We start from the raw sequence: 12,842 nt of genomic DNA on the forward strand, positions 1-12,842 counted from the left end.
TATTCAAGTACCTGGTTTCCAAACAGGTTGAATCCATTGATGGCCTCCAGAGCAGCTTTAGCCAGGCCCACAGAGCTGCATAGAAAAGACACATTGATGATTACATTACACACAACATGGATATCACTGACTAAAACACAAGGTATCTATGTCTGTGTGTCTGTCTGTGTATGTATGTGTTTGTCTGACTGTCCTTTGCATATCTCCTGAACCATTTAACTGCTCATTTGGCGAGTGTATTGCTAGGCAGACAGGGGAGTGCCATGTTGAATGTGTTGCAATGTGGCCAGGTGGTATGATATGTTTTGGCCTGTAACTTTTGAAGTCTCAACATTCTTTTTCTTTTTTCCCCTGGATTCTGTGAGTCCAGAGAAATGTATCCATGTAATCCAAGCCTGTTTGCATCTCAATTGATTTTCCTCCTCACATATCATCTCTGGACAAACTCAGAAAAAGTAACTTTCTCAAATTTCTGATGTTTCATACAGTTTTGCTGTAGCTGGGCCTCAAATTTTCCAAGTTTGCTCAAATACTGTGGGCAGAGCATACATGTACCGTACAGTATAGCCTGTATTAAAACTGTTGTATCTCCAGAACACTTTGTGCTATTGCAATTATATTTGGTGGATGTGTGTAGATATGAAGTCTGAATGGCCATGACACATTTGGTGCCATTCAGCCAATAGGTGGCGCTGTAGCAGCACCACCTAACCATAATGGAAGGAATCTCTGTCTGTGTACAGTATGTATGTATCTACGACTGTCCTTCGCATTTCTCAAGAACTTTTCATCCAATTGACTTCACAAGTGGCAGGCGTATTGTTGAGGACCCAAGGGAGTGCAGAGTCAAGTTTGAAGTCAATAGGATGATCGGTTCTCGAGAATGCTGCAAGCAGCACTTCCGGGTGCCAAGCAATTGATGGGCATGCCTTCCAGAGCACGACCCGAATGGGCATACTAGTTGATGCAATATAGGGCAGAAAGAATATTTCATAGGAGTGACATGTGGTTCTGTTAAATCAACCATAAATGTCTTTCACCTGTCAGAAGCACCACCCCCCTTCCCTTCCCCTGATAAAAGCTTTCAGAACCGCACTTGAATCTGCTATCCATTAGGATTGACTAAACCTGAAGGGTCCTGAGTTTGTGGTCTACTGTAGATAATGGATCTCTTTAATAAAAAACTGAATTTCACACTGGCTGGCTACTGTGATTGCAATGCAGACAAAATGTGAATCAATTTCACTGTCATTTTTTTAATTCACTTTCTACTTGTTTCACTTGTCTTCTTCCCTAGAAAAGCAAAGGAGGTGAAAAATTGCAGGGAACTTGGTGATGACTGGCGGTAGATCTGCTGACATGTCAAAACACTTTCAATATCATTAGTGAAGCCTGAATCAATGCTTAAAATACAGAGGTGGCTGGCTCATTCAGCCTGGGAAAGAGCTCTGCTGAAACTGGTTCTGTGAAACACACACACACACACACACACACACACACACACACACACACAAGCACGCACGCACACACACACACTCACACACACGAAACAAGCAAGTATTGGTCAGTACTGCTTTCACTACCTCACACAGAAATAGAGGAGATAGGATGCTGGGTTGGGAGAGAGGTTAAAAAAGTGATAGGACCAAAACAGCATCATGATGCAACACTCTCAGTTGACAGTCGGAAATAAAGTCGGATTGCTAAAGACTGAGCAGAAATATTCTGTTACTTGGTCTTTTTCGGCTCTCACATACACCAAATAAGCCCTTTTTTTCAGTCGCTAACAGACGGACGAGGCTAACACGGATTAGCTGGGGCAGTACGGTGAAGGCATTAAAACGGCTTTTTAACCACTAATACGGCTCAAAATAACACCAAACCTCTGCAATAGCATGAGAAGAGTCCCTACACATAAAAGGAAGCACCAATGGGCTTCTTCTTTTTGTAATCGACTTGAATGGACTTAACTATGAGAGGAGCTGCTACTGGGGCCAGTATGAAAGTCTTTCAAAACACTCTTTTAATAAACTGCAGGTTCACTAACTAGGTTGTTGCCATCTTTGACCAAAGTGAAGAATCTGTCGTGAAATAACTTGATAAACTTCTCATTTCCCCCATTTCATTTAAAGACCAGATGATTTTGTGCCGGAATTACAATTTAAGATGCAGTAATTCATGTCCCAGTTGAGGTCAAACTAGGTTCTTCATAATATGTTTCTCTATATGTCATATACTGCAGTTCATCTTGGAACCATGTATTTAAAATAAAAACTATACTAAACACTAAAAGTGCTTAACTGGAATAGAATTAGTCCACGACCACCTGATTGTGTGACCAGTGTTTTAAACTTACATCATGTGATGCCAACAGAACCATTTTCATGACAACTGAGCAAAAATGCACTATGCAATATGGTTTTGTTCACCAGCTAGTTGCAAGCCTTTTCTCTCAGTTATTTGGTGCTGGGAACGTAGCATCCAGTGGGATTATCAGAGTTTGTTTTTTTTTTTTTACCAAAAAAGAGGTTGATAAGAGCAGTGAGGTGGACCAAACTGGAGAGTTGCGGGCCATAGAAGTTAAAAGACTCCATAAAGATCAGAGGAACTGCACTCAGATGATAATTCCTTGTAGGTAGGTTAATGCCTAACCTTAACCCTCTACGTACTGTATATTTAAAGCATGGAACAGGCTTCTTATATGGATGGCATGGCCACAAAATAGATAGCCAAAGGGGAGAATGCAGGCATCATACCGAGAGTCTACATCCTGTGAGCCACGACTAGTAATCAAATGACCAAAAACCAAGTAAACCTTGGACTTTTGAAGCTCCTGGAGGATCAGTCATCCTCAGGCAGTTTGCCCGGTTGGTAAACCACTGACTGGCTATGATATACAGTCAATATAGGAGGGACGTTAACATGCAGGGGAAAAAAATAACATAAAGTATAGTACAGCACAGCACATTCAGACGTCATGTGAAAATGTGTTTTCTATTATCATGAATAAGAGATGATGAAATATTTATAAGCTTATTAGCACAGTCCTGTTTTAATATTTTTAATACAATGTATTTAACTCATCAAAAGTTGAGCTATTTCAAGAAAACCAACTGCTTTCAAGATTAGATATGCTACTTTAAATAAAACACTCCAGTCTAGCCATTTGACTGGGTGTGATGATAAACATGAAGCAGAAGCAATCATTTGATTTGATATGGACAAATGAATACTCTTCCAAAATGAACTCATCCTTTCCTATTCATTTACACTGAGCCTCTCTCTGCCCACTGGCACTCTGGGACTAGAAATGACTGCTCAATTTGATCATTTACACAGATCTTGTTAACATGGAACCATTTTGAATCTGCCACTGCCACAGTTTACCGCTTACATACAGCATGTTAATTGTTATTACGCAACTACATGTAAAAGCTAGCTCACTAACTGTGTAAATCCGGAGCATGACCTCAAGGGGAGAAAATACAAGAAGTGCAAGACACAGGGCTTCTTCACTACATCAAATTTGTTATCTTTTCTTGAGGATATCTTGGCAAGCTGCTGCCAATAGCCTTGGATTGTTGGAGAAAGAAAAAAAACATGCTTCCAGAGATAAGCAATGGCAGAAATTGAGGATCTTTATCAAGACACTGAGGGGGGAGAGGCAGAGCAGTTCGACCTTGGATCATAAATCAGTTAGGAGGACTTAACAAAAACAACGAGTTCACTGGTTAAGGACAGTACTGGTGTTTTAACATGTGGTACAAAATATTTATCTTCGTGGCTGATAATAGTTAATTTCTTGAGAAAGTCCAAACCAATAGCAGGACTCAGGACTAAAATCACCGCGCGTGAATAAGTGGCTGCCTGTGACTCCATCGTGCCCTGACTAAACACCTCTGTTGTCTGCCATCTGGAGAAGCCCTATCCCCAGCAAGCAAGTGATAAGCAGTAGACAGGACCTCCTTTTTCACCTCAGCAGAAGGGGCTATCAGGGGTAAAGGGTAGCAGTATGGCTCTCCATGAAACTTAAGCGGCTCACATCCTCAAATCGCTTCCTCCTTTCCAATTAATTATACAGATAGAGATTTTTAAAATTCAGCTTTAAGTAAGACATAAAAGATAGCGCTGAAATAATAATAAATATAATTCCACCAGACCAAGGCCAAAGAAAAGCTGATAAAAGCTTGTTATAATAGAAGTAAGCAATATTTCAGTCATATAATGCTTGTATTAAAGCAGGCACTTAAATTTAAAATGTTTTTTATATTAAAGGGGTCATATTATGCCCATATTTAGGTTTATATTCATATTTGGTTTTCTACAAGAACATGTTTATATGCCTTTATGTTCAAAAAACTAATTATTTTTCTAATACTGTCTGTCTGAATATACTGTACCTGTATTCACTCTCTGTCTGTCATCCTGTGGGCCCACCACTCGCAGGAGGAACCACTTGGGTCGGGTGCTGGCTCTTGGGACGTGGAATGTCACCTCTATGTGGGGGAAGGATCCGGAGCTTGTGCGGGAGGTGGAGAGCTACCAGTTAGATCTGGTGGGGCTTACCTCCACACAGGGTCTCGGTTCTGGAGCCGTACTCCTGGATAGGGTTTGGACCCTATTCTTCTCTGGAGTTGCCCAGGGTGTGAGGCGCCGGGCGGGTGTGGGGATACTCACAAACCCCCGGCTGAGCGCAGCGGTGTTGGAGCTCACCCCGGTGGACGAGAGGGTCGCCTCCTTACGCCTGCGGGTGGTAGGGGGGAAAACTTTGACTGTTGTTTGTGCATATGCACCGAACAGCAGTTCAGAGTATTCTGCCTTCTTGGAGACCCTGAATGGAGTCCTGCATGGGGCTGTGGTAGGGGACTCCATAGTTCTGCTGGGAGAGTTCCATGCCCACGTGGACAATGATGGAGACACCTGGAGAGGCGTGATTGGGAGGAACGGCCTCCCTGATCTAAATCCGAGTGGTCGTCAGTTATTAGACTTCTGTGCTATTTACGGTTTATCTATAACTAACACCATGTTCGAACATAAGGATGCTCATAAGTGTACGTGGTACCAGAGCACCCTAGGCCAAAGGTCGATGATCGATTTTGTGATTGTATCATCTGATCTGAGGCCGTATGTTTTGGACACTCGAGTGAAGAGAGGGGCAGAGCTGTCAACTGATCACCATCTGGTGATGAGTTGGATCAGAGGACGGGGGAAGATTCTGGACGGACTAGGTTAACCAAAACGAGTAGTGCGGGTGAACTGAGAACGTCTGGAGGAGGCCCCTGTCCGAGAGATCTCCAACTCACACCTCCGGCGGAGCTTTTCTGGCATCCCTGTGGAGGTTGGGGGCATTGAACCGGAGTGGGCAATGTTCAAAGCTTCCATTGCTGAAGCTGCAGCGGTGAGCTGTGGCCTCAAGGTCTTAGGTACCTCACACCGGTGGTCAGGGAAGCTGTCTGACTGAAGAAGGAGGCCTTCCGGGATATGCTATCCCAGAAAACTCAGGAGGCAGTTGCAAGGTACCGACAGGCCAGAAGGGCTGCAGCCTCTGCTGTGTCAGAGGCAAAGCAGCGGGTGTGGGAGGAGTTCGGAGAAGCCATGGAGAAGGACTTTCGGGCGGCACCAAGGTGCTTCTGGAAAACCATTCGACATCTCAGGAGGGGGAAACAGGGAACCGTCCAAGCTGTTTACAGTAAGGACGGGACGCTGGTGACCTCAGCCGATGAGGTAATCGGGCGGTGGAAGGAGCACTTTGAGGAACTCCTTAATCCGACTAACACGCCCTCTTTTGTAGAGGCAGAGCTGGAGGCTGATGGGGAATCATTGTCAATATCCCTGGCGGATGTCCCTGAGGTAGTCAAACAACTCCACAGTGGCAAAGCACCAGGGGTTGATGAGATTCGTCCAGAAATGCTGAAAGCTTTGGGTTTGGAGGGGCTGTCTTGGTTGACACGCCTCTTCAACATTACGTGGAAGTCTGGGACAGTGCCAAGGGAGTGGCAGACCGGGTGGTGGTTCCTCTTTTTAAAAAGGGGGACCAGAGGGTGTCTGCCAATTACAGGGGGATCACACTACTCAGCCTCCCTGGTAAAGTCTACTCCAAGGTGCTGGAAAGGAGGGTTCGTCCTATAGTCGAACCTCAGATTGAAGAGGAACAATGTCGATTCCGTCCTTGACGTGGAACAACGGACCAGCTCTTCATTCTCGCAAGGATCCTGGAGGGGGCCTGGGAGTATGCTCATCCAGTCTATATGTGTTTTGTCGATCTGGAGAGGGCATATGACCGGGTCCCTCTGGAGATACTGTGGGAGGTGCTGCGGCAGTATGGGGGGAGGGGGTCACTTCTGTGGGCCATCCGATCTCTGTACACCCAAAGCGAGAGCTGTGTCCGGATCCTCGGCAGTAAGTCGGATTGGTTCCTGGTGGGGGTTGGCCTCCGCCAGGGGTGCGCTTTGTCACCAATCCTCTTTGTGATTTTCATGGACAGGATATCGAGGCGTAGTCGTGGTGGGAAGGGGGTTGCAATTCGGTGGGCTGAGGATCTCGTCTCTGCTTTTTGCAGATGATGTGGTCCTGATGGCATCGTCGGTCAGTGACCTTCAGCACTCACTGGATCGGTTCGCAGCCGAGTGTGAAACGGCTGGGATGAGGATCGGCACCTCTAAATCTGAGGCCATGGCTCTCAGCAGGAAACCGGTGGATTGCTTACTCCAGGTAGGGAATGAGTCCTTACCCCAAGTGAAGGAGTTCAAGTACCTCGGGATCATGTTCACGAGTGAGGGGACGATGGAGTGTGAGTTTGGCCAGAGAATCGGAGCAGCGGGGGTGGTGTTGCAGTCGCTGTACCGCACCGTTGTGACGAAAAGAGAGCTGAGCCGGAAGGCAAAGCTCTCAATCTACCGGTCAATCTTCGTTCCTACCCTCACCTATGGTCATGACCGAGTGAAAGAGGTCGCGGGTACAAGCGGCCGAAATGGGTTTTCTCAGGAGGGTGGCTGGAGTCTCCCTTAGAGATAGGGTGACAAGTTCAGCCATCCGTGAGGAACTCGGAGTAGAGCCGCTGCTCCTTTGCGTTGAAAGGAGCCAGTTGAGGTGGTTCGGGCATCTAGTAAGGATGCCCCCTGGGCGCCTCCCTAGGGAGGTGTACCAGCTACGTCCAGCTGGGAGGAGGCCTCGGGGAAGACCCAGGACTAGGTGGAGAGATTATATCTCCACACTGGCCTGGGAACGCCTCGGGGTTCCCTCAGTTAGAGCTGGTTAATGTGGCCCGGGAAAGGAAAGTTTGGGGTCCCCTGCTAAAGCTGCTGCCCCCGCGACCTGACCCCGGATAAGCGGATGAAGATGAGATGAGATGAGACTCTCTGTCTGAAAAGCTCCGTTTTGACTCCTGTCTCTTTAAGACCCCCTCCTGAAAAAGCCCAATCTGCTCTTCAGTGTTACAGTGTTTCTTTGTCTTCTGCATCAGCACACTCTGCGTCTCTGCACCGCCATTGAAGCAGAGATGTGACTGTAACGGCACTGTCGCAGCATGTTTTACCTTTTTTATAGTATAGATGTGACATCACAACTTTACAGAAGTCCTGACGGATCGCTTACCTCACCTCACCTCAAACTGCTTTATAATCATAAAAGACATGGAAATCTCACACACAGTATGGGACCTTTGATGGTAGGTCTATGTTCTGGTTTTGTAAATGCTTAAATGTCTCAGTTTAATACAAGTACAATTAAAACAGACAAAAGACCAAAAGTCTTCCCAGTCCTCTGTTGAGTCCTGTGAGACCCTTTAACACAAGCCTGGTGGAAATGTTCCCACATGGCAAACAAGAGTGGACTGGACAAATATTTCATCAATCATAACAGCTCTAACGTCACAAGACCATAACACTAATCACATTTTGCATCTCTTGTGCTATAACACCGTCCTCCTCAGTATCTCACAAATTCTATTTCTCCCCTCAGCTTTACCCCCCCCCACACACACACACACACACACACACACACACACACACACACACACACACACACACACACACACACACACACACACACACACACACACACACACACACACACACACACACACACACACACACACACACACACACACACACACACACACACACACACACACACTCACACTCACACTCACACTCACACTTTCCTTCCATTATATCCTCCTCTTTGTTGCTGTACTGCTTGTTTACTTCAGTTTATCTGTGAAGAAAGTTTCCACACCCCTGTTAACACACACCCACACATGCTGACATGGGCAACAGTATTCAACAAAAAGCTCAAAACAGCATGACAGTGGCTCATGACAGTGTTTAATCTATACATCTCTATGTGTATATGTATTGGGAATCCATTTTTGCTACAGCGTGCTTCCCAGAGTGCTAAGGAGAAAATAAAACTGAGGTCAGGCAAAGTCCTTTTAGTTTTTCTTTCTATTTTTCTTCTTCTTCTAACTTTATCGTCCCTAAGGGGAAATTCGTCTGGCAGCCAGGTAAAACACAGAACACAGAAAGGTAAGCACACACTCAAAAACATAACAGTGACAACATGTAACGTAGGGTATGCCATTGCTAAAATTTCCATCATCAGCCCACAATATTTAATGGAAACTAATTTACAGTTGGGTCGTCATTACGGAGGCGCTGATCCGATATTAAGATAGGATATCTGTCCCGATAATGACGAATCCGCTGGATTGGGTATCCGATAACTAGCCAGATCCGTGGAATTAGTTTGCGACGCCTGTGCCGCGTGCCGGTTGAGTCACAACACCTGCAACAACATGGAGCGAGCGAAGACTCAGCCGTATGGAGGTATTTCACTTAGTTCAGCTGCTGTATTTTATTTGGAATTCCTGTTCAAATTATAATGTGCTCACAACACTGTAACAATAGTCTATACTACAATTTTTCTTTTATTAAAAGTTACGAAAAATGACAATTGGCATGAATGCTAACTTAACATTATAAATGCCGTTGACAAATGAACAAATAAATAACTAGAATAATAATTCAGTAAATTTGTATCTATGTGTTCATTTGTTAAATTTTGTTTTACAAAGTTAGGTAAGTAAGGTTAAGGTTAAGTAATGTTTGACTCCAGTCTGATGCCTTTAGTCTCTTCCACATGGTGAGGTGTACATTTTATTAATTCAACAATGGTGTCGGATCTGTATCGGGTATCTGTATTCTCCATACAGAGGATAAAGAGGACACTGAACTATCTCTGGCCTTAGACATTGCTCTCTCACGGATGATATGACAGAAACGTCTTCCTAGACAAATAACCAAGTCCAGTTGCTTTTGACTGAAATTGCTTTGGGGATAACGACGACTTGGAACACTGCAACATAGAGCTGGTAACGTACCCAGCAGCTCACAGGCCCAAGGGGAAGAACGCAAGCACCTGAGAGGCGCCCTCATAACTTGTGACTACCCCAGCTGGACCTTTGTGAAACCCGCAGCTGCTTCCAGAAAGAAAACCAAAGATGCGTAAATATACTGATGAAGTCTCTTGTCCAGTTGCTTTTGACTGAAATTTCTTTGGGGATAACGATGACCTGGACAAATGAGAATATTTACAGGCTGACATGACAGAACATTCTGATTGATAGGAAATGGGTCGAGGCTCTTTGAACCAGTGGTTAGAGCAGACGCCCCATATCCAGAGGCTATACAGTGCCAATAGAAAGTTATGATACCCTTTCCAAAGTCACTTTTTTTGTTTTATAGCCTGAAATGATAATACATAAAAAATTGATTTTCCCAGTGTGATTTACACAATTTTTGTCCTACAACATTCAAGTGATTTTTTTCTTTTTCAAAATCTCTGAAAGAAAAAAAAAAAAAAAAAAAAAGAAAAACTAGAAAATCAGGGTTTGAAAAGTGATGAGTCCCTCTAGAATAACAGTTATACACATTCTCAGGTAAAACCAAATCACCTTCCAGATTAAACACCAGGTTAATTGGCCTACACCTGACATCAACTGTGATGTTTTTGATTATTTTAGAATAAAATTAGCTGTTCGTTGAGGATTCCACTCCTAGTAGTGCATGGTAACACAAATAATTCACCATGGTTGGAAAGATGTTTTCAAAAGAGCTCCAGGATAAAGTTGTGGATAGGCACAAGTTAGGAGAAGGATATAAAAAGTTTCAAAGGCTTTAACCATCCCTCTGAGGACCGTTCAGAGTATTGTCCAGAAGTTGAAGGCATATGGCACCACCCAGACCTTGCCTAGATCGGGCCGCCCCTCCAAACTGGATGACCGAGCCAGGAAAAGATTGATCAGGGAAGCTTCCAAGAGGCCCATGGTGACTTTGAAGGAGTTACAAGTCTTAATGGCAGAGATTGGACGATCTGTGCATGTGACAACAATTTCACAAGTTCTACATGTTTGGCAGGGTGGAGAGAAAGAAGCCTTTTCTGCAAAAATGTGACACTTTGTTTACAGTAAGCCAAAGAACATATAGAAGATTCTGATGCCATGTGGCAAAAGGTTATATGGTCACAGACACAGCACACATCCCAAAACACACCATAGCTACAGTGAAGCATGGTGGTGGCAGTATTATGTTGTGGGCTTGTTTCTCTTCAGCAGGGACTGGGTAGTTGGTCAGGATTGAAGGGAAAATGGATTCTGCTAAGTCCACCCAAATTCTTAAAGAAAACCTGTGGCCCTCTGCTAGACCCTCTCTTTCTTTCCTATTTCCTGTTAACCCTTCAGCTGTACTATCTCAATAAAGACAAAAAAATTATCTTACAAAAACAGCGAATGGGTTGCAGGTTGGTGAAATAATAGATCATGAAGACATGATATAAATTACAGACACAGATATTAATTACATTCTAGAAAATGTGAAAATAGCAGAGAGCAGAGCCGCAAAGCCGCTCTCTACTTTTGCAGAAGACAACTTCTTTTTTTTGTCAGGCAAGTGACTATCCTCTTCAGTTTTTTTCCCCCTGGTCAAAATTATCCCGTATCTATCCCAATGCTTGGGCTCATCATCATCTCATCATGTTTGGGCTATCATGGCAAATTATGGGAGGTTCAGGAAACTGCACTTTTGTACACAGCAAACAACAATGCATCTTCAGAGAGGGTATTCCCTATGGTCAGAAAGATAGTGACAGTGAATAAAAAAAGGATTGCCAACTATTCCCTTTGTTCACTCCTTTTCCTGCAAATTGAATTTCACAGGACCAGCTTACACCTGTTCCCTCAAAGACAGTGCTACAGGCTGCAAGGCATCACACTTTCAACCACAATAAGCATAAATAAAAGATGAAATAAAAATATCTCACATAAAAATGCTGCTGCAATGTACTTATTTGTTTGGTTATTTTCATTATTTTAAAAGTCCCCAGAATGCAGGGAACAATGTCTTTATAACCAAAACGGGGGGGGGGGGGGGGGGGGGTTTAGAATCCTCCCTTCTTTTATAAGTCTCAAGGTTCACATGTACTGTATGATTGAGAGAGACATTCTGTGTGCATTTTGCACTACGAACAGCAGCTTCCTTGAATAAGCTTAATGTTTGGTTCCGTCCCCTCTGACATGTTTACAACTTGCCTACAGTTTTTGGTTTTACTGCTTAACAGGATGCTTTGCTGATTTAAATCCAGCTTTGTGTCAGGGCAGTGTTAATAAAAGGAGCGCTCTTTGCTGCGGAGATGAACAATGAACACACATGAACAGATGAATGGTGTTTTGCTTCCTTCCGCTGCACAATGTCAACACTGCCATGACACAGAGCTGATTTAAAATCGGCAAAATATCCCTTTAATGAGTGTCTGAATACAGGGAACATTGGTAAAGTGTTGTGGATGTTATAGATATTCAACCTTTATGACTAAGAAAATAAGGCTGAATCTGAAAAGTGTATTTGGCAGTTTCTCGTGGTAATAATCTGTATATGTTTGAACCCTGCAATGTATTTATTTCTCGTATTCTTTGTATGTTGCTGAGCTTTAGACGTACCTGGAATGCAGCTCAGTGCTGCCGTTGTTGTACTTGCTGCCTCTCTCCCACATCCCGTAGTCAGGCACCCTGTAGGCCCTTTCCACACAGAACACCAGATTCTGGATGAAGGAAACCTGCACACAGAAAACACATCAAACAAAGGAAAGCATAGAAAATGACGAATGGATGCACCTGTATACACATTCACAGTATCTGACATACACTACAGATAAAAATTAGAGAACAAATGTTTAATACTTGATTTATTCTGAAATATTGATCATTTTTACTGTTCAGAATTTGATAGAATATCTGCTGTACCTAAACATTGTTTAAATCTTCTCTTCTGACACAGTGGTTGCTGTTCTTTAATTTTGCTCACTGTTTTCTTTCACAAAATAAAGGCTTTTGTTGAAGTACCTTGGTTATTTAGAAAAAACATGCCAGTACAGCAGTGGTAGAGCCACAGCTGATATTCTATCAAATTCTGAACCATATAAAATAACTGTATTTCAGAATAAATCAAGTGTTAATTCTTTGTTCTCTAATTTTGTGTATACAGACACGAGCATGCACCCATAGATGTAGGACTTCAGGTAGTGGACATACATGTACTGAGACACATAATCACACAGTACATAATTTCAGCGGAAAGTACACGGGCACACACAGCCTCACTCACATGTACATAGGGTACATATACAGTAATGAAGAGTGACCTCCGATATTGATCTAGGGTGAGGTGTGTAACTCTCTCTCTCATTATACGGGCTAGTAAAGTGGACAAGAAAGCTGATTTCTCATCAACGCTCAAGGACAAACTGTCCCTGCAGCTACCGTCAAGGTGTAATTAAGAAGTAAAGTGTGG

The 12,842-nt window shown here is 43.7% G+C and overlaps 1 protein-coding gene across 3 annotated transcripts in view; it reads right to left on the reverse strand.

Annotated features, from left to right (window-relative positions):
• Positions 1–12,842, reverse strand: part of phkb (phosphorylase kinase, beta) — a 140,812-nt gene that overhangs the window by 88,048 nt on the left and 39,922 nt on the right. For all 3 annotated transcript variants that reach the window (XM_083911928.1, XM_083911929.1, XM_083911930.1), the window contains 2 exons: positions 11,993–12,108; positions 12–75 (listed from right to left, as the gene is read on the reverse strand). In XM_083911928.1, coding sequence (XP_083768054.1) covers positions 12–75; positions 11,993–12,108 — 180 coding nt within the window. The remainder of the gene's footprint in view (positions 1–11; positions 76–11,992; positions 12,109–12,842) is intronic.

The sequence above is a fragment of the Echiichthys vipera genome (genome assembly GCF_963691815.1).
Source record: "Echiichthys vipera genome assembly, chromosome: 1".
Taxonomy (NCBI): domain Eukaryota; kingdom Metazoa; phylum Chordata; class Actinopteri; order Perciformes; family Trachinidae; genus Echiichthys; species Echiichthys vipera.